The following is a 26,052-nucleotide window of genomic DNA, read 5'->3' on the forward strand; positions in this document are numbered from 1 at the left end:
TCTTCAGACTTGAGTTGGCTTACCCTATTGAAGCACACCCTCTATCTTGATCTTATCACTTCCACTGTTGATGTTGATCCAATCACTGTCAGTCAATAACACCGAGTCCCTCCCATCCCCCCAGCTCCTCAGAAATGCCGATGACACCTCAAGTGGAGACAGGAAGAAGCCTGTAGGCAGTCTGACCAATAATATATCATCAAAAAAATCTAAAAAAATCATCAAAAATAGGAATTCAATGCGTTTCTGAGCATAGGCGAATAATTGTTATTCCATCCTCTTAAAACTCGAAGAAATGAGAAGCCAAAAACAAATGTGTTGATAAGTAGAAAAGAAACAGTTTAAATTCTACTTAGAGAGTCCATTCCTGAGAGATTTCTGGCCTAGGCAGCATTGATACAGTGGGGCATATGGAGCGGAGGTGGTTAGGTACAGATAATGGGCTGTTCTTGACCTATCAAACATATTTTTAAATGGCATTTCAATGCTAACTTTATGATCTCAAATACTCCAAAATAGGTTTTTTCTGGTTTTCTTTTTAATCTTAATTCTCTGTAGACTAAGAGTTTACCCCTGTTTCAGGTTCACTTATAACACTTTTAAATTGCTCTGTCCCTTTTCCTTTTGCAAGTAATAATTTGGTGCAACTAATAAACTCCCTGAGCACCTATTATGTCTAAGGAGTTCTGGCTTATTTGACTCAAGGAAGGCTTTTTTTGAGAAAAAAGCATCTCTAACAAATTAAGAGATTTTGAGCATTTACTTTGCAGTTCTAGGGAGAGACTGAACCTATTTGCACATTCTCACTCAAGATTCAATGGGACTCTCCCTGCTTCTGCCGGGTTGAAAGCCATCCTTGTTAACTGAGTACGTGGAGAAGCTTAATTATTTATGTGTTTAACTTATGTGAATTTCCATCAACTATGATGTCTGGATTAAATAAAAAAAAAGATAGCAAGAGAAACTTAAATAGGGCAGGCAACACCAACTGCATCCCATTCCATATCCATGTGCCTCTGCATGGTCCTGAGACAGGGGACCAGGAATCTAATGTTCCTTACGGCTGTCTCGCCCTGTGGGCCTCTCAGGGTGTGAGCACCTGGCTGGTCCAGTCTTCTCAGAGGACACAGCACCTACTGGCAGGCTGGCGACTTCACCTGCAGCTCACCTGGGGGAGATAGTGATGCAGTGTTTCATTGGTGGGGAAAAGTCGGCTGTGCTGGAGTAAAATGTTGCCCTCTGGACAATGTTTCAAGAATTTCTGATCCAAAGAAGAAAGCATGCTGGTCTTGAGACAATGATGCAGCTCATGAGGATGCAGGTCCTTGTGTGGATGCTGGCACAAATGCGTGAACCCCAGCTTGGTAAAGTGGAGAGGACACTGCTCCACTTGCCTCTCTGTGGGTTAAGTGAGATAATAACAGTGCATTTGCAGGACATGGTGTTGCCTTGAATAGCATCTCTGAGAGTGTGCTTTGTAAACTGTAATGTATCTACTCTTCTAATAGAATTCCTGTACTTGAGAGGTTACGACTACGAAATCACTCTTTTTAAAAGAATGCAAAAATACCAAGACAAAGCAGGCACAGTGCCTAGATCATGGAGTGTCTCAAACTCACATGCCTGCCGAGATCAGACTAATGAAGTAAATGAATGGGGGGGGTGGGTCCCTTAGACATGATGCGCCCCGCACCAAACTGGAGAGAGCGGCCCCTCTGCAGGGGTGAGTCCTGCGTGGTCTCATAAGGTGAATCGTAAAAAATGAGATAATGAGGAAAATTCAAGTGAGCTCTTGAAATGGGGCTAGTCTGAACAGAGATGTGCTAAGTGCAAAATATACATACAGCTCATTAGTCATTTTCACGTTGATGACATGTCAAAGAGATATTTGGACAGACTGAGTTCAAGAGAATATATTATTAAAATTAATTTGATCTGTTTCTTTTTTCTCTGTTTAATACGACTACCAGAAAGTTTAAAATGACGTATGTGGTTCACATTATGTTGTACTGGACAGCGCACGACAGATGCTCCTCAGCCCTCCACAGTGGGTACCATGCAGAGGAGCATCTCACGGCTGCTGTTTCTGCCAGTTTACCAAGAGAAGCCACGTACATGAATGTCCACGGGAAATTTCCCAGTTTTAATCCCCTCAATGCTATTTCTTGCTCCTTCAATGTCAACATCCTCTGTTATTCCCTTAAATCTTCAAGAGCACAGAGGTCTGACTTCCCCTTTACTTTATAGGAATTAGTAAAGTTTTCACATTGATATTTGCTGCCAGGGCCAGCCTGGTGGCACAGCAGTTAAGTGCACATGTCTGCTTCAGCGGCCCAGGGTTAGCCGGTTCGTATCCTGGGTGTGGACATGGCACCGCTTGGCAAGCCATGCTGTGGTAGGCATCCCACATATAAAGTAGACTAAGATGGACATGGATGTTAACTCAGGGCCAATCTTCCTCAGCAAAAGAGGAGGATTGGTAGCAGATGTTAGCTCAGGGCTAATCTTCCTCAAAGAAACAAAGAAAAAAGAACTATGAATTTGCTGCCTCCATAGCATGCATTCCCATGTTCCCCCCTCCTACAACCCTGGATGTCCCTGCCACCCATTTGAGTAGGATGCAACCCACCCCCAGATCCAGAGGTGTTCCTCGCAGTTTATGCCAATCAGAACCTCCCACCTATCAGTACTCCCACCCCCGGGGTTGCACTCTCAGAGGCTCAGACTCCCTCTTTCTGCTGGATCTGAACCAAGATGCATGTGGGCTTGGGAGGGGCGGGCCAGGAAAACCTACCAAGAATGGGAAGTGGACCGGAGAAACAGAGGGAAATTGACTCCTGTCCATATCATCTTAGCAGCAAAATCTAGCCTGAAGCCTGTCCCACCTCCAGACTTTTTATAGGATAAGCTGCTAAATTCCCCACATTGTCCAAGCGATCTGGGTTGGTTTTCAGTTACTTGAGGCTGAAAATCAGATATCGTGATAGATAAGCAGCTTAGAGCTTCCATTGTTAGTTTATACAAAATCTGCTTGTTACATCAAGCTCTTTGTAAAGCCACCACAGTCTCTGATCACAGCTCTTATTTCTCCCCCAGGCTACTCAATCACTTCCACCTCAGCGGTCCTCTGACCTCACCGACCTTCCACGCCACTGACCTCCACCCACCCCGACCAGCCGCTCTCCTGTCTCATCTCCCAATTCAGCAGACTCCCTGTCCTGTCATTTCAATTGCCTTCTTGTCAATACCTTAAACTTTCCTCTCCCTTGGCCTTCTGTAGTATCAGGGTACACATCTGGCAAAAGGCCCGCCCAGGAAAAGCCCAGCGGCTGTCCCCGAGGCTGCACCCAGGCACTGAGCACGTGCACCAGAATCGCTGAGGCCCAGGCGGGCGTCCATCACTGCCTGTTCTCTCCATCCATCGGCACTTCTCATTCATTCCTCAGTCACTGAGCCTCTGCGGCAAGCCCAGCACTGTCCTGGGGGCCGGGGAATCACCATGGACCAAAATAGACACAAACCCTGACTTTCTTTGCAGGGAGAAGGTCAATACACACAATAATTAACTAAAATCCACACTGTGTCAGCTGGAGAGGAGTGCTGCGGAGGAAACAACAGCAGGGGGACAGGGAGGGAGTGTGAGGTGGAGACAGGCTGCAATCTGAGATGAGGAGGGTGGTCAGGAGAGCTCCCACTTAGAAGGTGACATTTGAATGAAAACCATCAGGTCTTGAGGCAGCAAGCCGCGTGGAGACTGAAAGGAGAAGAATCCTAAGAGGGAATGGCAGGTGCAAAGGACCTGAGGCAGGAACATCCTGCCTTTTTGGAGGAACATCATCAGGGAGTGTGATGGCCAGGGGGGAGAGTTGGGAAGGCTCTGCAAAGGTGAGGTGGCCCCAGTGCAGAGCCTAGCAGATCCTCCCAGGGACTTCGGCCACACTGGATTGTTAATCAGAGGAGAGGCAGGACCTGGTGTAGACCTTTAACAGAATCAGTCTGACTGTGTTGAAAGTGAAGGGGGTCAAGGGTGGAGCTCAGAAACAAGCTAAGAGGCTCTCCTCATAATCCAGGGGTGAGGGGGCTGCTCCTATAGCTTCCATGGATCCCTCTTACCTTCCCAGTGGCATTAAACAGGCTCGAGCCTTGCAGAAGGTGTTTTCCAGTGCCCTGGCACCTCCCTTCCCTCCTCCCATTAGCCTCACTCTCCCCTCCCCTGCCCCTCACTGAAGAACTTCGTGAAAGGGTCCTAGGTGTTTTTCCCATCTCCATTTTCTGGTTCTCGCTCACCCTGGGCTTCTACTCCCTACCACTACTCCAGAATAAGACGGGGAAGACTGCGCTGCCCCCGGCGCTCACTCCCACTGCCCTGTACCTCAGGGTTCAGGGACCCCCCACCCCCCCGCGCCCCTGCCATCACTAACCACCCTCCTGATTGAAACAGTCCCCACCCTGGCCCACCTGTTTTCTGGTCCCCCTGGAGCCACTCGCCTCAGGGTCCCCCATCTCCTCTCTCATCTGTTCTCTCCCCAGGAATTCACCTGCCCAACTCCTGGCTCCAGCCTCAAACACACACCTCCAGCCCAGGCCCTCTTTAGGGGCCCACGTGGACGTGTGGCCTTTGGCCCTGTCCACTGCCCCTTCACTCTGCTATCTCTAATTCAATAGAAATGTGTCATGTGTGTTGCATGACAGGCACACTCGGTATGTTCAGAACCTCCGCCCCACCTGAGCTGGCATCTTCTAGCACTTAGTACACAGGAGAGTCCCTGTTGCTCCCCCAGTAGCACACGCCAGACCCCGGAAGAACCCCTTACATCTCTCCCCTGCCACACCATCACAGGGTCCTTCCAAATCTTTCTCAATCTGTGCCCTCTCTTCTTTCCTACCATGGCCACTTCAGTCACTCGCCCTTCAGCCCTGTTAGCAGTCAATCTAGAACATTCACCAGGGCAATGACAGGACTCGCTCACACCTGCCAGGCCAGTTGCTCCCTCCTGCTGGCTCTCAGCACCTCAGCCACCTCCCCTTCTCAGTTCCACCAGCCCCTTCCTACCTCAGGCCTCTGCACACACAGTTTCTTGGCCAGGAACTCTATTCCCAACCTCCCTCGGTCCTCACCCAGCTAGCACACAGGGCCCCAGCTTAAGCAGCTATTTCTCATATGCAAATATCCATAGCAACAAACAACCCAAATGTCCTTCAACTGATGAGATGGATGAGCAGAATGTGGCGTATCCACATAACGAAATAGTATTCAGCCATAAAAGAACGAAGCGCTGACACATTACGTGACATCCTCGAGGAGGACCACATAGCGTGTGACTCCAACCATAAGAAATGTTCAGAATAGGCAAATCCACGGAGACAGAAAGGAGATTAGTGGTGGCCAGGGCCGGGGGAGGGTGATAGGGAATGCCTGCTAATGGGGACGGGGCGTCTTTGGAGAAACATGGAACCTTCTGGAACGAGATAGAGATGTTGGTGGTGTGGTTTTATGAATCCACTGAATTGTACACTTGAAAAGGGTGAATTTTATGGTATGTGAATTGCATCTCGATAAAAAAATTATATGAGAAAGAAAAAGTTATTTCTCAGAGGAGCCTCCCAGACCTCCTAGAACTAGGCCTGCTCCCCCTCACTCTGGACTTTTTCCTAGCACTGATGACATCGTAATTAAATAGTCTGTGCAACTGTATGTCCATGTTTGTCTCCGGCACTAGAATGCTAGAACCTTCTTTCAAATGACAGTGCTCAGCATTGAGCTGATGTGCTAAAAACTCTTTGTGGCTGAATGGCTGTGTCATTCCAGAGGGCGGAGGGCAGAGGGCTCCTCCTGTCTGACCTGGGCTCTCTGCACGGCACCTGCAAACGCTCTGCCCATAGGAGATGCTCAGTAACTATTTGCTGAGTGGAAACATTAACTGACTTTTAACAACTGTTACTTCAGGGGGAAAAAGATGAAATCACCTCTTCCCACTGACTTACTATACACACCAGCAATTTCCTAGGCTTCCTCTAAAGGAGCACTAGGAAGCTTGAAAACTTTCCCTCAGGCTTTTTTTCTTCCCAAATGTGGGCAGTCACAGCAGAATTCAGAATCCCAGCGGCGGAGAGCAGTGGGCAGCAAGGTGAGGGGTGCACGGATCCAGAGGAAGTCCGTGTTTCTCCCTCTCCCGCCCCGCCAGCGTTTGCTCCTTATCTCAAGTGTTCCCCATTCAAATAAAAACACTTTTTACACACTGTTCCAGATGGAGAAAGAGAGCAAACAGTCACCACCCACTGCACAAAGTCCAGCTCTGAACGGCGACATTTGCACCAATTCTGATGCTAACAGGCTCACCAGGGGATTGAACTGACCCTCAGAACTCCCTACTCCAGACTCAGGAAGGTAAATCCTTTACTCTTTTCTTATTTTCCATCCCCCTTCACGCCTTTCCCTGCAAGCTTAGGAAACCTTTCCTGGAAATGGCCAGAGAGGAAACATCTCCGGGTTTGTGTGTACGAGCTCTGTCCAGCATCTCCGCCCTGCCACTGCAGCACGAAGTGGCCCCAGCACGGCCCACCTAGATCTAGAGGTTACTTACAAACACAGGCGGGGCTCTCTTTGACCCTGGGCGGAGTTTGTCAGCCTGGATTTAGAAGACGATTTCAGGTTTCTGTGGACCGGCCTCCTATTTTAGCATAATAGGAAGCACCCTTTGAAACTCTGGATCCCCCATCACGAAAGCAACCCTGTGGATAGGCTTTTTACATCCATTACTTGCATAATTTATTTCTCCGCTGCAAATGAATGAACTTTGTTCTCTAGGTTTCTGACCCTATTTTGTAACACGCTAGAGCTGCTTTTAATTTTGACCTTAGGAATTGACTTAAACCAATTTACATGGCTCAGTGAGGATTGTCGGAATGGTCAGGTTCTTCTGGAAAATGTTTACAGCCTCAGGCACTGGAGCGGGGTGGGGAACCAAAGGTCCCCTCGCTGGACCATCCTCTGACAGCCGGACCAGCCGAGCTCTAATGGAGCCAGGTGACTCAGGGTTGGACACACACAGAATGGAGCTGCCCACAAGTAGGGCTGTGCTGCAGGGGCGGCTCCTGACCTCGTGTTCATGGCGGGGGGGGGCGGGGGGGGGGGGCGCCAAGGAACCGACCTAGCAAACCAGATGCCCTGAACACCGTTCATTGTTTCTGAAATGCTGCATGCTAGGAACTCCTCTGATGTAGATTTCCAGGATTTCTAGTGCTCGGGAGACAACTCCAGAGAGCAGGTGCCTGGTGAGGTTATTTAAAATGCTAACTAACAGACCCTGCGTTAGAACTTAAATGGAATGCACACACACTGCACAGTTCACACTGAAGGACGTTTAAAGTGCCACATGGACAATAAAACTGTCACTCTCTAGTTATTGATTCCCAGCCAAATTTTTCCTCCAAAACACCTTCTTCTACTCTATCCTCTACACTTCTGAAAGACTTCTAGACAGCAGAGGCCCAGGCTTACTACAAAGAGCTCTAGACACCCAGGCGTCCCCATTTTTCTCTCAATAATTTCCCTCTATAATGAAGAAAGTTGTGGGTTTTTTCTCCCTCACTTCTGATATGGTTGATTTTTACATCAGGACTCACAAAATGGAGGCCCCCCCCCCCCCCCCAGAGGCCCAGGCCACATCACAAATCCACAACTAAGTCAGCCTGCATTCACGGGAAACCTGTCATGGAATCCTAACAGCCAGCAATCCTGATCGTGCAGCTCAGCCTCAGCTCCCTGAGCCCAGAAGACAGGCCCGCCCCTTCCAGGGAAACCCCCGACCTCCGGGCCAATCCTGCCGTTTCCTGGGTGCCTCTGCTAACGCTCTGTAAAACCCGCCCACAGTCTGGGGAAGGGTGCCCCCCCGCCACCCCCCCCCCCCCCCCCCCCGGCACTCCGCAATGCATGCAGTGTCTCCCCTTGAGTTAAGGACATCAAATTTGTTACTGAATTGTCTTCTTCTTGTCTTTTGACACTCCCCACATTCAATCGCCGAGTGTGGTCAATTTTACTTAAATACAGCAAACCCAAATGCTTACGCCCCGGCCGCCATCCTGATCCACCCTCCACTGTGGCCCAAACGATCTCCCATTACACAGAAATCGGATAGCGTTTCGCGGTTTGATTCTGTTCCTGGCACAAAACTGAAGGGCCTGTGTGACCCAGTCCTGTCCACCTTTCCAGCCACGCCTGCCGACTCCACCTAGAGTGGGGTTCATCAGCCCCTGCACCACTGGACGCTGGAGCTGGGTCAGTCTTTGTCGTGGGGCCGTCCTGTGCGCTGCAGGGTCTCTAGCAGCATCCCTGGCCTCTACACACCAGCCGCCAGTAGCCCCTCCCCTCCCAGTCGTGACAACCAAAAATGTCTCTAGACATCGCCCAACATTCCCTGGGGGCAAAACCGCTCCTTCCTGTTGTGCACATCCTCTCGGCCTCAGCTCCATCTAGAATCACTGATCCAGAGTCTCCTACGCTGCCAAGGCCACACAGCACAGTTCCGGAAGGGATCTGCTCTTCCATCACCTCACATGCTGCCCCTCTACCTGACATGCACCCCCACCCCCCCGTCTTGTCATCTAAGGTCCATATTGTCATGAACGCTTCATATTTACTAAGCATCAGGCCAGCCCTGTTTTACAGCATCAACAATGTATGAACCCACACTTGATCCTCAAAACAAGCCTATGAGGCCCCACTTTACAGACAAAAACACGGAGCCACAAAGCAGTCCTGTAGCCTGGCCTGGGTCCCAGGGGTCCTAGCAGGGGCACAGGCATCTGGAGGCAGGAAGCCCTGCCCCAGAGCGTGTGCTTTTCATCAGTTCGTGACGCCTGAAAGGCCCTCCCCGCCTCTGGCTGGCATGGGGCGCCCACCTGTATGCTCCCAGAGCACCCTCAACCTCCTGTATCAATGTGTTCCTCACTATTTATGCACCAGGTGTTAACTGACAACTACAAACAGATGTGCAAGAATGGACCCATTTCTTCTTTTTTTAAATCCAAGCTTACCTAACTCAGATGCCCTTCTCCACTAAACCGATGGGAACCCCAATCTTATTCATTTAGGGGGCTCCCTCCTCCACTGCCCAGGGCCACTTGAGGGCCACAGGGGTCTTTTGCAGAGAAGGTTCTCACTGCTTACTGGTGACTGGCTCATGGACAATCTTTGTAACCACAGGACCACGCCCCCACACCCCCACCGTTCCTTCCCCTTCAGGTCACCAGCATCATTTCCTCAAGGGACCTAGGCTATTACAACACAGAAGACATCTTCCAGCAACTTCTGCCTTTTCCTTTTCTGCCCCCTGCAATCCTTCCTGAGGGAAGAGGGGACAAAGCCTGGCTGGGAACAGAGACCAAAGCACAAGGAGCGATGTTTCTTGTGCTTCAGGCACAGCCAGGAAAACAAAAAACACAGAAAACAACGGCACTGCAGCCCAGCTTAGCATCAGCCGCGTCCATGGACGGCCGCCGGCTTCCTCCGGGGGTCCTTTGGGTGGATGTGAGTGTGGGCCTTTGGAATATTTGGGCTCACACGTGCAGTTCAAGTCAGGAGCGGAGGGTTAAATAATGGATGCTTTCTCCAGTTTCCTAAACACAAACTGCTCCCCGCCAGGCCTGCAGCCTCAGCGGGACCTGGCATCTCTCTGACCTCCTTTTCTCGTGCTCGCCCCCCCAAACCATTCCAGAGAGCGTGGCCTCCTCTTGTTTCTCCAACAGCCAAGCCTTCTCTGCCCTCAGGAGCTGGGTTCTTGATCTTATCCCTTCCCAGGACCACACATCCTTCCAGATCCTGGAGTGGCTGCCTCCTCTTGTCACTGAGGTCTCAGCTTGAATGTCACCTCCTCAGAGGGCCCTCCTCTGAACCCGTGGCACTAACCACTGTCTGAAATCACCTCCTTTATTTCTGTTACTCCTGCAGGGTCTTCTCCCCGGCCCCCGAATGTGCTTCATGAAGAGAACAGATCACAATGCGTGTCCTGGCTGCATATGCCTGACGAGTGAATTAGACGGGAGATCAACCTGCACAGGGAGAATCCTCACTGTAAACTTCAGAAAACCAGTGATCCTCTACTGGTCACTTTCACCTATGACCTTGAGGAGAACTAGCATTTTTTAGCAGAAAGGGACTTTAAAAGGTTGGCGGAGCCCCAGTTGTTTATTTTAATGATGAGGAAGCCACCCCATGGAGGGGAAGTAAATTGAGAAATTTCATGAAGCAAGTCAGTGTGTTTAAAAAAGAAACAAAGAGAGTTTGTATTATGCTTCAGGACTAATCTGGCTCCCTCCCTGCCCTGAGGGATTACATTCCAGGAAGGAGAAGAGAAAAAGTGAACAAGTCAACATCTCAAACAAGATAACTGCAGAAAAAGATGAGTGTTAAGAAGATACCCAGAAGCCGAATAGCTGGATCCTATAGTATTTCTAGTCTTAATTTTTTGAGGAATCTCCATACTACTTCCATAGTGGCTGCACCAGTTCGAATTCCCACCAGCAGTGTATGAGGGTTCCCTTCTCTCCACGTCCTCTCCAACACTTGTTATTTCTCATCTTGTTAATTACAGCCATTCTGACAGGTGTGAGGTGATGTCTCAAAGAATGTGAAAACCCTAATTGGAAAAGATACATGCATCCTATGTTCATTGTAGCATTATTCACAATAGCCAAGACTTGAAAACAACCTAAGTCCCAATGGAATACTACTCAGCCATAAAAAAGACAAAATCCTGCCATTTGTGACACAATGGATGGACCTTGAAGCTATTATGTTAAGCAAAATAAGTCAGAGGGACAAAGTCAAATACCGTATGATTTCGCTCATATGTGGAAGATAAAAAACAAGAAAGGAACACATAGAGACAGATTAGATTGGTGATCACCAGGGGAGAAGGGGGGGCAAATGGGTAAAAGGGCACATGTGTATGGCAATGGATGGTAACTAGCCTTTGGGTGGTGAACACAATGTAGTCTACACAGAAACAGAAATACAATGATGTGCGCCTGAAATTTATACAATGTTATAAACCAATGTTGCCGCAATAAAAAAAAATGAACTTAAAAAAAAGAAGAAGAAGATAACCAGAGAGGAAGGTGGAAGAGGGCACAGGGAGCGTCTGGGGCGGGATGGAAGGCGCCTTTGGACGCAGGGTCCAGGAACTCCAGCACAGGCAGATAAGGAGGGGTGGCGCCTTCACTGCACCCTCTGCCTGGAAATCCTGGACCCTCCCTCTCCCCAGGAGAGCTTCAAGGGTCCCTCCTCCACACTTAGGGAAGGGATGGCCGGGAGGCCCCCAGCGGAGCAGCCCGCCTCAAACAGCGCAGGCGCACAAGCACCCCCTCTCCCTGTTGTATATAAATATACATGTCGCCGTATATATCCGTAGGTTTTTTTTCTCTCTCCCATCCCCACGGAAATGTAAGCGTCATGAAGACCCGCCTTTGTTTTTCGTCGCTGTGTGCCCAAACCCAGCGCGCTCCCAATAAATAGCATCAATGAAGGCAGTCACGCCACGATCTGCGTGGAGAGCACCGAGCAGCCTCTGCGGCGCCAACCAGGCTGTCTTGCCCTAGTTCCGGATCGTAAGCAGGATCCCCGCAGACAACCCGAGCGGCCTTTTGCGGCGCGTGAGGACCGTCCCACGCGGGCGGGGCGGGGGACCGGGCTGGCGCTGAGCCCCGCGCTCCCCTGGCCACCTCCGCGCGCTCCCGCAGCCCCAGTGCTCGCACCGCCTCCGCGCTCTCGCAGCCCTCTCGCCCCGCGCCCCTCGGCGCTCCCGCGGCCCCTCCGCCCCGCGCCCTCGGCGCTCCTGCAGGCCCCGCGCCCCGCTGGCCCGTCCGTTTAGGCGCGCGGTTCCGGGGGACCGGCGCGGCGGCGAGGCCCGGCTGAGCAGCCCCGCGCCCCCGTCCCCGCCCCCGGCCGCGCCGCGGATGCTCGGGCCGCCGTCCGCACCTGCCCACCTACCGGACGCGCTCGGCCGTGACGGCGTTGCCCGTGTGCGGCCGGAGCACGGCGAGAAACAGGAGCCGCATGCCGCCGCCGCCCTGCCATCGACCGCCCCGCCGCCGCCGCCGACCAGGCCCGGGGGCGGAGGCCGGGATGCAGACCGAGCCCCGGGGCGGCGGGCGGCGCTCGGTCAGTCCCGCCCGCGGCTGCGAGGCCGCGCCCGCCCTGGCTGGTTCCGGTGCCGGAGGTGCGGGGCGCGTGGGGGGTCGGGGGCGGGAGACTGCTCGCACGCGACCAGGACCAGAGGAGTCGGGGGTCCGCTCACACGGGACCAGCACCAGTGGTTCCTCGGGTCCCCTCCCATGGGAACCAGAAGAGATGGTTCCCCATGGGGTCCAAGCGTGGCCACGGGTCCGCTCCTGCGGGGACCAGCCGTGGCTGTGGGTCTGCGCCCATGGGGACTAGCACCAGAGGTGATTTCAGGTCCTTGCCCATGGAGACCACGGGTGACCGTAGGTCCCCTCCCACGGGGACTAGGGTTGACTACGGGTTCCCCTCGCCATACACACACACACACAGGGACCAGGGGTGGTTGCAGATTGCTCCTTCAGGTCCCTTTCCACAGGGGCCAGCACTAGGGTTGGCTGCCGATTCCAGCCCACAGGGACCAGAGGAGGCCAAGGGTGGACTCCCATGGGCTCGAGGGTGGCCAGCATCGCTCCCTTGGGTACCAGCACCAGGGACTTCTAGTATATCTTGAAAAATGAAAGCTCCGGCAATAGCAAACCATCACACCCATAGCCGCCTCCCTTTAGGTGTGTTAAAAGATAAACTGAGGCATATTAAACATTTCAAGTTTATGGGGCCAGCCGGGTGGCACAGCAGTTAAGTGCGCACGTTCCACTTCTGTGGCCTGGGGTTCCCCGGTTTGGATCCCCCGTGCGGACATGGCACCGCTTGGTAAGCCATGCTGTGGCAGGCGTCCCACGTATAAAAGAGAGGAAGATGGGCACGGATGTTAGCTTAGGGCCAGTCTTCCTCAGCAAAAAGAGGAGGATTGGCAGCAGATGTTAGCTCAGGGCTAATCATCTTCAAATAAATAAATAAAAAATGTCGTTTATTTGAGCAAAACTCTACTCCGATTGGCAGAACCAAACCGGAAGTAGTTAGGAGTGTTCCACCCACAGGAGCCGAGTTTTTTTTTTTTTAAATGCAGGTAAGGTGCCTTGTGGAATTTTTTTTTAAATATTTTATTTTTCCCTTTCCTCCCCAAAGCCCCCCAATACATAGTTGTGTATTTTTTTTAGTTGTGGGTCCTTCTAGCTGTGGCATGGGGGATGCTGCCTCAGCATGGCCTGATGAGCAGTGCCATGTCTGCGCCCAGGATTTGAACTGGTGAAATGTTGGACCACTGAAGCAGAGGGTGCAAACTTGACCACTGGGCCGGGGTGGCCCCCAGAGCTGGGGATTTTTATAGAGAAAGGCAGAAGCAAGGCAAGGAGATTGCTGATTGGCTATGGCTTCAAGCCCGGTTGGCTGTGTGTGACAGGTGGTCCTTAGGTTCCAGTATCATCAGCTTGAGTCATTTCCAGGCTTAGATTTTACTTTGCTTACTTAGGCTGTCAGGGTTAGAGCCACATCCGTCTAATGGCCTCCTTGTTAATTAACTTGACAGATGGGACCTGAGCTTTCCAGTTCCACAGTGGCCGAAGGCTCACTTTAACTCCTTTATGCTCTCAATCTGTATTCCTGTTTTTGGAAGAGGTTGAAGTTTATTTCTGGACTCCACAGTCACCAGGGACCCAGACTTCTCTCTTTCTATTCCAGCTTCCCAATGTTTGGCCTCTATTCTCAAAGTGGCCTCAAGGCACACAACAGCTGCTGGAGCCTCATTCATCACATTCACATTCCAGGCACCAGGAAGGAAGGGCAACAATGGTGCAGCCAAAATGGTGCATTTCATTTTAAGGGCTCCTGTAACTTCACACAGTCCTATGCCTTTATCTTATTGTGCACATGACCACATCTTCCATCCAAGGGAGCTGGGAAGTGCAGTGTGTTAGCTGGGCACGTTGCCACCCTGAATTAAATGGGGGTTACTAAGAGATGACAGGTCCCAGGGATTTGGATGTGGACATATCTTTTTGGAGGCCACCACTCAACCCACTGCAGAGGCCCATTTCAAAGATGGCTGCATGCATGTAGGCCCCTGATCACCTCATCTGGGACTGCTCCCCACCTCCTCTACCCGTATGGCTCTTTGTCCCTTCTCCTGGACTGACCCCGTTCTGCTTTATAATCACCGAGCAGTCGGCCCTCCCTGGGGCGTGAGCTCACTCCAGGCTCTAACCTCCGCTTGCCTGGGACAACATTGTGAGGAGGGAAGGCACTCGGTAAAAGTTTGTGGAATTAAATAAAATCACTGAATTTGCACTGTGTTGAGATTTTATGCCTATGACACTGCATTCCTGATTTTGTAATGGTAGTCAGTGCTACAATAGGATTTGATAAGCTGAAATTCACTGTTATTTGATTTTTCTGGAATACGCCTGTTCCATAAGGTGAGAGATTCTGACATATCTTTTGGGGCCTGATACTTTATCCATTTGTTGCTTCAGGTTACCCATTTGTAAAACGAGAAAAAGTATAAACAGGATCAGAGTTAATTAGCTCATTTTGATGGAGTCTTTTATGATTCTCCCAGGTAGGAAATATAGGGGAGCACGAAGACAAACGTGTTATCGTGGAATGATGTAGAAATAACTATTGGGCGGGGGGCGGTAGAGCAGAAAACGTTGTCGGCAGCTCTTACGAGATCTCTCCAGATGCTTCTAGCATAAGGGTCTTAAAATATATGTAAAGCAAGATCTGTTTTTTCCTTGATCATAGTGTTTGCTCAGGCTATTTCTCTAGTTCTGAGCACCAGGGAAAGTGAAACTATATTCTCTACCCTGTAATACAAGTGACAGCATTCTCCAGGGAGAGCGCTTGAGGGCACATGGACTTTGGAAATGGCTCTGTGATGAAAATCAACACTTGACACCTTCTTTTCTTTTTCTGCTTTCCTGGCGTTAATCAGTGAGGTGCTCTCCTTCTTTGTTTGAAGCAGAGTTTTCCATTGTTGCACCCTCATTCCTCTCCCCAGTCCTAGGAACTACGAATGCTGTGTGTGTGTGCCTAAGAGAAGAGAAAGCCTCACAGAGAAGAAGGTACACAGGGACCTGTGGCTTTTGTACCTGCTTAGGTTTCCTTTCCCGGCTTTCACTGACAGCACTTGAAAGTGACCAAATAGAAAAAAAGCTGTTGGTCTGAAAGTAACTAGTTCCTTCCAGTCTTGCTTAAGGAACATGAGGAAGTCAACCAGAACTAAGTGGTTTCACCTTCGAGCCTCTGGCGAGAAAGCAGGCCTTTACTTCCTGTGCTGATGGCTTGGCAAACTCAGTTCTTAACTTTTCAGCACAAGGATGCTCATCCCAAAGATCCCCATGGCTGCCCAGTGAGCCCGTGAGCCCCACCGCATTTGGTGCAGCCATCAGGCTCCATATTTCTAATAATGCAAGGGACGCAGGTCCAACTCTGGGCACAGCAGAGGTTTACTAAAGGGAAGATGTCATAACTGCTCCCAGTAACATCCTGTTGTCTGCAGAGGCCCACATTTGTTCTTTTAAACTTTTAATTTATTTTGATTACATAAGCAGTATGTGTTTAGCACATACAGATAAAGAGAATTCATAAATCACACAGAATCCCACTACCCTGAGATAACCAGTATGAATACTTTGTTTTCAAGCTTTTCCAGAATTTCTAAATAAAGGTAATCACAATAGTCATGTTACTGGGAGCTCACCACGTGCGTGGCAGTGTTCCAGGCACGCCACAGCCTTCCTCCATCCAGCTTCCCCCCGAGCAGGTGGCAGGGTCTGTTGTTCTCGCCACTTCACAGGGGAAGAAACTGAGACACAAGAAGGGATGACATCGCCCCAAAGTGACAGAGGCAGCGTGGACTCGTTACTGTGTTTCTTTGGCTCTGCTGTATGGACACAGGATATTTGTTGTTGTTGATTTGTATTCAGTTTTGGTTTATGTTTGTCATTTTGTTACATAAAATAGGACCATTCTATACATACACATTTTTGTAATTTGTTCATTTTTACTTAATAATCGTGGTAAGCAAAATTCTAACACGGCCCCCGAGATTTCCTGCCTCCTGTTTCATGCCTTCTCCCAGTGATTCAGTCAAACTCCCAGCCAGGCGATGCTGCAGAGTCTTGGCAGATGTGATTAAATTCCCAAATTAGCTGCCTGCAAGACAGGGGGATCATGCAGGGTCAGTCTCACTCATCATTGTCCCTTTGAAGGGACTGGGCATGGGGGCCAGCGCGGTGGCACAGCGGTTAAGTGTGCACGTTCCGCTTCAGCGGCCCAGGGTTCACGGGTTAGGATCCCGCGTGTGGACACGGCACCGCTTGGCACACCATGCTGTGGTAGGCGTCCCACATATAAAGCAGAGGAAGATGGGCATGGATGTTAGTCAGGGCCAGTCTTCCTCAGCAAAAAGAGGAGGATTGTCAGTAGATGTTAGCTCAGGGCTGATCTTCCTCAAATAAATAAATAAATAAAGGGACTGGGCATTTGCTGCTGTCGAAGAGAGTCAAAGCAGGAGAGGGATTTGACGTCAGGGAGACTCTCTGTTCCTAACTTTGAGGATGAAGGGGGGACGTGGCATAAAATGCTGGCAGGTTCTGGAAGCTGAGAGCAGCCCCCGCTGACAGCCAGCAAGGAAATGGGCACCTCAGTCCCCACCTCAAAGAACTAGACTCTGTCACAAGCACAGGAGCTGGAAAGAGCTCCAGACGCGACCTCAGCCCAGCCCACACCTTGCTTTCAGCTTTGGGGGACGCTGAACCAAGAACCCAGCCAGCCAAGCCAAGACTTCGGACCCATGCAACTGTGAGCTAATACACGCCTGCTGTTTGAAGCCGCCAAAGTTGTGGTTTGTTAAGCAATAGAAAACTAATACAATAATATATCACGAGTACTTTTCCTCCTGAGAATCTTACTTCTACAATATCATTTGAATAACCACATGGTACTTCCAGTCTATGAGCATACTATAATTTATTTAATCAATGACCTCTTATCGTACATCTTTGATGTTTCTAATCTTTTTGCTATTTTAAGCAACATTACAATGAACATTTTATACTAAGTCTCTGCACACATTCTTAAATTCCTAGAAATGTAATTGCACAAAGTGTAGGCGAATGTGGTTTTGATACAAATGACTAATTGCCCTCCAGAAAGGTTGCACCAATTCACCTTTCCATTGGTTATTTGTGAGCGAGCTCATTTCCCACAACATTGCCAAGACTGGGCATTTTTTGCTCAAGTGACAAACATGTCTGTCCTTTTTGCATTTTAAAATTATTGGTGTAATTTGACTTTTTTTTTCCATGAAGGCCATTTGTGTTTTTTCTTTTCTCTGTGTATGGGCATAGAAGTGTATGTATTGCTTGTATTAGTTGGGACTTTTTCAATTACAAGTGACAGAAAGTCACATTTGCTTAATCAAAAAGAGAACTTATAAGCTGACAGTTGAAATTTCGAGGAAAAAAGCTACTTTAAGGCATGGTCAAAACCAAGACCTAGAAAACGTCTTCTTGAAGCAAATTCTCTCTCTACTGTCTTCTGGACTGCTTAATTCTTGGGTTCCACAAGATGGCCCTGACAACTCCAGGCTCATATATTTATAATTACAAATCCAGCTGAAAGAGGAATCAGGTTTTTCCTGGTCACCCCAGAATAAGTCATGGGATCAGCTCTGATTGGACCAACTTAGGTCACATGTCCACCTTTGAGCCAATCACTCCAGCTCAATAGATGGACTACTGCTGATTGGACAGGCTTAGGTCACATGACAACTCCTGGATTAGGGGACCAGCCAGTCCTACCTGAACCACAGAGAGCACTGATCAACCAAGATAATCAAGGCACTGTCACCAGAGGAGGGATAGATGCTGAGGAGGACCAAAGGGCAGCTGCCCTCTACATGGCCAGTACATTCACTTTGTCAGTTTTATGGATTGGATGTGTACCCAATAAATTTCATGAGATTCCTTAGAACTCTTTATAAAATACGGACATTAACTTTGTCATATGTATTTCAAAGTTTTTTTGTTTGCTCTCAACTGCAATTATTTATACAAATAAGTCTGAAGGTTGTATGCAGTCAAATCAATTAATGTTTTCCCTCATGGCTTTAGCATTAGCCTTAGAAAAGCAGTCCTCTCCCTAAGAGTTCACATTTGCCAGTATTTTCTCTTAATGCTTTTGTATTTTTGATTTCTCCATGATAATATTTTACCCACCTGGAATTTATGTTGGCATGAAATGTGAAGCCTATTTTCCCACATGTTCAGTCGCTTATTCCAACAGAATTTGTTCAATAGTCCATTCTTTTCCCCATGGATTGGAAATGCCTTTATTATCAAATGCTGAATTATTTCATGTACGTGCCTCAATTCTTGTCCTTTGTATTCATCTCCACTGATCCTTCCTGTAAGGCCTAATCTAAAACACAAATACACTGGTAACTGCCGATTATCTATTTTATGATTGCAGTATCACGATATTTATAAAACAGTATAAAAGTGGTGGTTAAAACAGAGCAGTTAGGTGTGGTCCCACATTTGTGAACATCCTGTGCTTCTTCAAATAGGAGGAAGCAGAAGTTCACTTTCTTTCACTCCCTCCCTCCCTCGTCCGCCTCCCCTTGTATTGGTGAATGCTCCACTTTTGCAGATGTCTTGTGGGTTTTTAAAACACAGGAGGAAAAGAACCCAAGAAGTAGAGGTTGCTATTCACAAGGGTCAAATAAAACGAGTGCTTGAAAAAAGTCAAACGAAAACCCTTCTTCCTGGCCAGATAGTCTCACATCCTTTGTAAAAATAAAGCACGAGTCATTCTGAGAGCTGGGTTAGTTCACACTAAGGCAGGTTAGGGTGCCTTCTTCACTTTGGGCTCAAGAATATAAAACCTGATTCCATTCCACTAGTTGACTGTGTTTTCATTTCTTATATTTTCTGCTTCTACCAAGATTACTTGCAGCCAGGTAGAAATGTTGCAACAGGGACTCCCTGAGATAAACAGAATTTATGACAACTCTCTGTACCCAAGGAGAGTCAACAGATGGATGACACAGCCTGTGACTCTAAAATAGCCAATGACTTACGCCATGGCCTGATGCACAAAGGTGAGCTGGGCCTATCAGAGGTGCTCTGCAGGGAACTGGGAAACCAGAAAAGCAGAAGCATTGGGTGTGAGAGCTGACACTGAGCTGTTGTGACATATAGAGTAGTTGCTCAACAGTTATTTGAGTGACAGTGTGAGTGATGTACAGATGGCACAGAAAGTCCACGATGGCTACTTGGAAACCAACATTTTGAGGAAGCTGAAACTGTGAGTAAGCAGCTGCAATTGTCTGGCAGCAAGGGGTGAGCAAGGCAGACGTGAAACGAGAAGCAGAAATGTCATGAAAAAAGTCGGGGAAATTATATGGCCCCTGAAATGGCCTCAGTCTAATAGTTTCTGGATTCATTCCCTGAGATAGCATCTTCTCTGAGCTCTCCTCACTAAGCAAGGCACAGGGGACAGGGTGGTGATGCGGAAGGAAAGGCCCTGCGTTTCAGAGCACACAGCACATTTCCAATTCTAGTCCACACTACAAGTGTCCTTGCAGTAATGTCCTCTCTCCCGGAGGGCCCTCGAGGTGAAGAGGCTACCCACAAAACTGTACTTTGTAAGACAATCTTCCCTATGCCCTGGATGCCTGCTGTATGAGTCGGGTCATTATTTATTTGATTATTTTAGGTGCAAAGGACAGACTCATACAATTATTTTCAGGAACAGGGGTGTATTACAAGTATGCCAAGTAAAGTGGTGAGAGTCAACTTACATCAGTTCCTTAGCTATACAATCACTGGGGTACAGTACAGGGGCTGCAAACTCACTGATTACAGGGGCCAGGCAAAAAACTCTAAGACAAATTAGGCCAGGCATGAGGAGAAAACCAGGTTGCCCCTCTTGTTTCATTTTCCCAGTTTTTGGTAGAATCACGATAGCTGACTTTTGGCTCCGAGTAACAGAAAACCCAAGACAGTGGCTTAAACAACGTAAGATTTATTATCTTTTATTATCTAACTACTCTCTGGTTCTCTACTATGCCATCAACAAAGTTCGCTTCGTCCTAAACTGCTTCATCGCATGGTTGTGAAATAGCCACCAGCAACGAGGGCTCCAGGCTTCCTGATTTGTGCCCTGTTTGGAAGAATGTCTCTCTCTTGCGGTCGTGAAATCAGAGTCCTTTCCTTTAGGTTGGCTGTGCCAATTATGTCCCTCCTTCTCTCCTGGGCCCCAGGGGAATGTCACATTCTGATAGTTAAGAGTCTGTGTTCCTGAACTGGTCGCTGTGAAGAGGCATGAGAAGCTAGCACTGGTTTGACTAGTTAGATCCAGAAATGAAGATGAAGGTACTTTCTCCTGAGCCACAGAGGTAGCTGCTGGGGGACAGAAGTGGGGTGAGGACGACAAATAAGCACCTGAATAAATACCTGAATAGAATCAGGATTCTGTTTGGAAGGAGAAAGAGGGTGCGGCTGCTGAATAAGTAATCAATAGTGCCCATTACACATTAGTATAGAGTAGGGTTGTTCAACAGAACTTTCTGCCATGTTGGCCTGACTTACACCGTGCTGTCCAGTATGGTAGCCACTAGTCACATGTAGCTATTGACCACTTGAAATGAAAGTGATATGACTGAGGAACAGAATTTTCCACTTTACTAAATTTGAACTAACTTAAGTTCAAGTAGCCACACGTGGCTAGTGGCTGCCACAGTGGATAGAGCAGATACAGAGAATAATTTCTCTATTCTAATAAGACAACAGAGAGTAGGGAGGATGTGTATAAGCTAGAAAGCACGTGCCACATCTAAAGATGATGGCTGCTCCCTGGTCTCAGCAGATCGCGGCCGTGGGGGGAGGCAGCTGTGTTTTCATTCCCTGAGGCTGCGTTAACAAACCTCCCCAGAACTTAGTGGTTTAAAATAACTATTTTAGCTGTTCACAATTCTGCAGTCTGGGTTGAGGCTAGCTGGGCAGTTTTTCTGCTGGTCTTGCTGATGGTTATTTGTATGGCTTCATTCAGCGGGCAGGGTGGCTGGGATGCTGGGGCAACGGAACTCCCCTCTCCATGTAGTTGCAAACTCTCCCTCCACATGTGACCCCTCCAGCAAGGTAGCTGGACTTCCTACATGGTGGTTCAGGGCTCCCAGGCACAAACGTGGAAGCTTCCAGAACTTCTTAAGGTTTAGGCCCAGACCTGGCCCAGGGACACTGCTACCACCTTCTCTTCACCAAAGCAGGTCACAGACCCAGCCCTGTGGCACTGTGAGCTATGAAGAATACACAAAGGCATAAATGCCAGAGGTGTGGTTCAAACCGGGGTGGGAGGTGGTCACTGGTGTAACAGACAGGCACAAGTCCCATTGTTGCCAGAGCTCTTGTTTATTTTTTCAAGAGCAGCAGGGAATCCAAATTTATATGTGAAACCTCCCAATTTTTAACTGTTAGCTCACTTTTTTTTTTGCTTGTTTGGCAAGAGCTTTATTGAGACATAATTCAGATACCATACAGTTTACCCATTTAAAATGTATGATTCAATGGTTTGCACTATGTTCACACAGTTGTGCAACTATCACCACAATCTTAGAACATTTCCATCACTAGAAAAAGAAACTCCAGGCCCTTCAGCAGTCGCTCCCCCATCTTCCCATCCCCCTAGCACCTGGCAACCACACCACCAGTCTGTACTCTGTCTCTAGAGATTTGCCTATTTTGGACATTTAATAAGAGATGGAATCGTACAGTATATGGTTTTGGCTCATTTTTTTCCAAAACACTGCAACCAAACCCAAACATTTCTGCCTGCTGAACTGTTTTGCAACCTCAGGGTACCAGAGATTGCAGTGCACAGCAGATCTCCTAAGGACCAGGAACAAGTGCTCAAAATGTCTCAGGGGACATCCTAAACACTGTAACTGCCTCCCCTCCCTTTCCTTCACTTAGCTTTATGCTTCTTAACGGAGACAATCCAACCGAGTTCGTTTGCTGCCACGGGAAACGCCCCTTCTGGACTGGACAGGGCTTCAGGACTAAGTCATCACACGATTCAAGTCAAACGCTTTCCTTTCACTCCATGTTCAATGCTAATGTTATTCTGCACTTTGCCTGAGTGTGTCAGTCCTCTCAGTTTTGGAGCAAATACTCCCAGGTTCTGTCTCATCTACCGGCTAGAGTGTGGAAGCAGCACTGCAGTGGGAACTAGTTAGAAGCCTTTTATTTAAGTCTGAGTCCTGCTGTCTACCAGATGTGTGATCCTGGGCAGGAATCTTGAGGAGCTAGCTTTTTAGTGAAATTAAAATACAAACATATGCTGTGGAACATCATATAAGTCTCAAAAAAAAAAAAAGTGAACATAAAGTATTCTTCTGTCTTTACAATTCAACAAATATTCATTCATTCATTCAGTTAATTCCACACAGACTTATCACTGGCAGGTGCTGTGCCAGATTCTAGGAACACAGTAGGCACAAAACAAACAAGATTTTCACCCTCCCAGCTTTGAAGACACATTTCACAAAATAAATAATTATAAATTATAATGGGTGCTCTGAACAAAAAGCACAGGGTGCTCTAATGACCTATAAAAAGAGGATCTGATCTAATTTGGATCAGGAAAGTGACATTTAAGCTGACAGCCAGAGAGGCTCAGCATTAATGGATGGAGTGGGGAAGGTCCTGTTCTGGACCTGGATCAATTATTCTTTCCTTAAATACTAAATATTTATCTACTGCCTGTGCTGGCACCGAGCTAGGCACCAGTCTAGAAGTCAGACATTTAGGAAAATAGAAAAGTTAATAGTACATGCTACTTCAAGCCTTTTTGGAGGGACTACTTACCCAGACGCCCCACCAGCAAGTCTGCCTCCCAGGCAATGGCTCCATCCTGGTGTTAGATGGAGTTAAGGATGGAGGAAAGAAAAAAGAGAGTCTCCCACTAATTCAATCAGCCCAGTTTCTGAAGCCATGCTGTGGGCCGTTTTTGGAGGATACTCTTCCACCCCACCACGTGCCAGGCACTGTCAGTAGTTGCGGGGGCGTGGCCAGGAACAAGACACCTAAGAACCTGTCACCATGGACCTTACACTTGTGGGGACCTGGTACAAGCTGAGGAGACAAAGAGATAAACAAAACACTGGCAGGTGCTTGGAAAAACGTTTTAAAACAGGGCAATGGGATGGGGGTAGGGTTACTTTCCATGGGCTGGTCAAGAAATGCTCGGTACAAGGAATCAACACTTGAGGGATGAAGGAAAACAGGAAGCCAGGCATGTGACAATGACACAGGCCCTGAGCCTGGCTTGCTCTAGTTAAAAGGTTCTCGGGGGGCGGGGGGGGGGCGACTTTGCTGCCCACGGGTCACTCGGGAATGTCTAGGGACCTTGTTGGTTGTCACAACAAGGGGACGGGAATGGAGCTGGCATCTAGTGGAAAGCAGCTGCCGGGATGCCGCTGACCGTCCTACAAGGCACAGGACAGCCACCACGACAACTGTCCGTCCCCCTATCAACAGTGCCCAGGCAGGGACACCCCGTCCCGGGGCGGCAAGGCAGGGGGCTGGGGCAGGGTCTGCCTTAGGAAGTCAGCCTGGAGGGCAGGCAGAGGCCGAGGGCACCGTACGAAATCTCGGTTTTCGTTGGCGAGGATCTGAAACCTCGGCGAGCCGGGCTCAGATTTCGCTTTTGAAACCCTCTGAGCGGTAACGTCGCCGCCATGTTGCCCCACTGACAGCGGAAGCAGGTGCCGGGCCAGACTTCCGGGGCGGCACCGGAAGTCCCCGGCGGGCTGGGTGGCGGCGGGCCCGTCCAATGGGGCCGCTCGCGGGGCGGGCCGAGGCGGCCAGCTGGGCCGGTCTCGCGAGAAAGGCGGCGGCGGCGGGGCAGATCGGCTGAGCCGGCGGCGGCGGGAGCATGGAGGGCGCGGGCGGCGAGCGGGCGCCGCTGTTGGGCGCGCGGCGGGAGGCGTTCGCCGGCCGGCGCGCGGCGTGCGGCGCCGTGCTGCTGACGGAGCTGCTGGAGCGCGCCGCCTTCTACGGCGTCACGGCCAACCTCGTGCTGTTCCTGAACGGCGAGCCGTTCAACTGGGAGGGCGCGCAGGCCAGCCAGGCGCTGCTGCTCTTCATGGGCCTCACCTACCTGGTGTCGCCGTTCGGGGGCTGGCTGGCCGACGCGCGGCTCGGCCGGGCGCGCGCCATCCTGCTCAGCCTGGCGCTCTACCTGCTTGGCATGCTGGCCTTCCCGCTGCTGGCCTCGCCCGCCACGCGCGCCACGCTGTGCGGGGCCCCGCGCCCCACGCGCCTCCGCAACTGCTCGGCGCCGCCCTGCGCCGACGCGCCCACCCGCTACTGCGCGCCCGCCGTGCTGGCCGCGCTCGCGCTCGTCGGCCTGGGCGTGGGCGCCGTCAAGGCCAACATCACGCCCTTCGGCGCCGACCAGGTGAGCGCGCGGGGCAGGGGCGCAGGGGGCGGGGCGCACGGGCCGGCCGGGCGGGCACGGGGACGTCCCCTGTCCCGCCCCGGGGCTGCGTGCCCACGACCGAGGAGGCCTGCGGACGCGTGAATCCAAACGCGAGCGGGACAGGCTGGGATAGGCGCTGGGGAGGGGCGCGGCACGCGGATGGTGGCGAGGGGGCCTGACCTCCTTTCTACGGAGAGGGCCATTTGAAAGTGATGACGGGAGTGGCTGCGAATAGAGGGGTCTTCCTTTCTATGGAGGGGCCTTTTGAGCGGAGACCTGAAGGATGTCAAAGAAACTTTGGGGGTGGGGGATCAGCAGGTGCGAAGGCCCTGGGGCAGGGAAGAGAGGGGCGCCCTTGTTGCTACTGTAGTAGCTGTAGTGGCAGTCATGTTGCAATACATAAACGTATCAAGTCAACGCGTATTCGCTCCACAAACTCACCCAACGTTGTGTGTCAACTATATTCCAAGAAAAAAGAACTGGGAAGAAAAGTCGCAGGCAGGAGCCAGGTCCTTTAAGGCTCATAAAGTAGTTCGAGATGTGATTTGAATCCACTAGGTAGGCCTTATGGGTTTTGAGCAAAGGAGTAACAGGATCTGATAGTGTTTCCAGCACAGGGGCCTGGCACCTGCAGCCTGCCAACCCAATCTGGTCTACTTCCTGTTTTTGGAGGGCCCACAAGCTAAGAATAACAATGGTTCTTAGGTTTCTAAATGGGAGGATAAAAGTAAAAATATTTTGTGACAAGTTTATGAAACTCAGATGTCAGTTTCCCTAAATAATGGTTTATTGGAACACATTCCTGTTTACGTATCGGCCACATCAAGGCTGATTTCACAGCACAGTAGCAGAATTGAGTAGTTGTGACCTGGACTAGGTGGTGTGGGAAGTGATGACAGCAGGCGTGCCAGGTAGGGGTGTGTGTCACTGGCCAGGCGAGGAGTAGAGATTTGGACTAGAATGTAGGCAGTGGACGTGGAGTGGGTGGCCTTAGGGGGAGTTATGGAGGGAGAGTGGGCAGGAATTGCTGGTAGATCATATATGAGCAATAGGGGTGCTAACGCCTAGGTTTTTGTGCTAAATTCCCATGTGATTGCTAACATTTACTGAGAGCTTCCTATGCACCAGGCCCTGTGCTAAGTACTTTGTTAGCCTACACGACATGTCTGCTGTTATTGTGCTCATTTTACAGATGAGGAAACTGAGGCTTGAGAGGTTAAATCATTTGCCCAAAGTTACACAGCTGGTACGACTGAGCCAGGATGCAAGAGCCCATGCTTTGAATCTGAGCTTTAACCATACCTGTGTAGGGCTATCCGTTACACCTTCTAATGATGTTGGAAGTAATAGTTGCCTGATGTCCTGGATTCTTCCTTCTCTGTACGACGGAATGTGTGTCACATACTTGAACTCATTTGAGCTCCTCATGTGAGTCCTACACTGGTGTT

The 26,052-nt window shown here is 49.8% G+C and overlaps 2 protein-coding genes and 2 long non-coding RNA genes across 8 annotated transcripts in view; 2 read left to right on the plus strand and 2 right to left on the minus strand.

Moving 5' to 3' along the window:
• GLT1D1 (glycosyltransferase 1 domain containing 1) overlaps nt 1–12,417 on the minus strand; it is an 88,982-nt gene extending 76,565 nt beyond the window's left edge. For 4 of the 5 annotated variants that reach the window (XM_070515845.1, XM_070515844.1, XM_044776057.2 and 1 more), the window contains exon 1: nt 11,990–12,206. In XM_070515845.1, the coding sequence (XP_070371946.1) occupies nt 11,990–12,057 (68 nt within the window). In that variant the 5' untranslated portion in view covers nt 12,058–12,206. Of the gene's footprint in view, nt 1–11,989 lie in introns of all 5 variants that reach the window. The other variant, XM_044776056.2, reaches the window with a different exon arrangement.
• Nucleotides 6,256–11,043, plus strand: LOC123288142 (uncharacterized). Its single transcript, XR_006531700.2, has 2 exons — nt 6,256–6,388; nt 9,950–11,043. It is a non-coding gene; the product is annotated as an uncharacterized lncRNA (long non-coding RNA).
• Nucleotides 12,418–20,389: 7,972 nt separating the features above from the next.
• LOC123288140 (uncharacterized) lies at nt 20,390–23,894 on the minus strand. Its single transcript, XR_011505289.1, has 4 exons — nt 23,769–23,894; nt 23,143–23,256; nt 22,990–23,035; nt 20,390–20,529 (listed from the first exon to the last, which is right to left on the minus strand). It is a non-coding gene; the product is annotated as an uncharacterized lncRNA (long non-coding RNA).
• Nucleotides 23,895–24,002: 108 nt separating this feature from the next.
• Nucleotides 24,003–26,052, plus strand: part of SLC15A4 (solute carrier family 15 member 4) — a 28,357-nt gene continuing 26,307 nt past the window's right edge. Inside the window, exon 1 of the mRNA XM_014858031.3 lies at nt 24,003–24,583. Coding sequence (XP_014713517.2) covers nt 24,059–24,583 — 525 coding nt within the window. The 5' untranslated portion in view covers nt 24,003–24,058. The remainder of the gene's footprint in view (nt 24,584–26,052) is intronic.

This window comes from Equus asinus, chromosome 8 (assembly GCF_041296235.1).
Source record: "Equus asinus isolate D_3611 breed Donkey chromosome 8, EquAss-T2T_v2, whole genome shotgun sequence".
Lineage (NCBI taxonomy): Eukaryota > Metazoa > Chordata > Mammalia > Perissodactyla > Equidae > Equus > Equus asinus.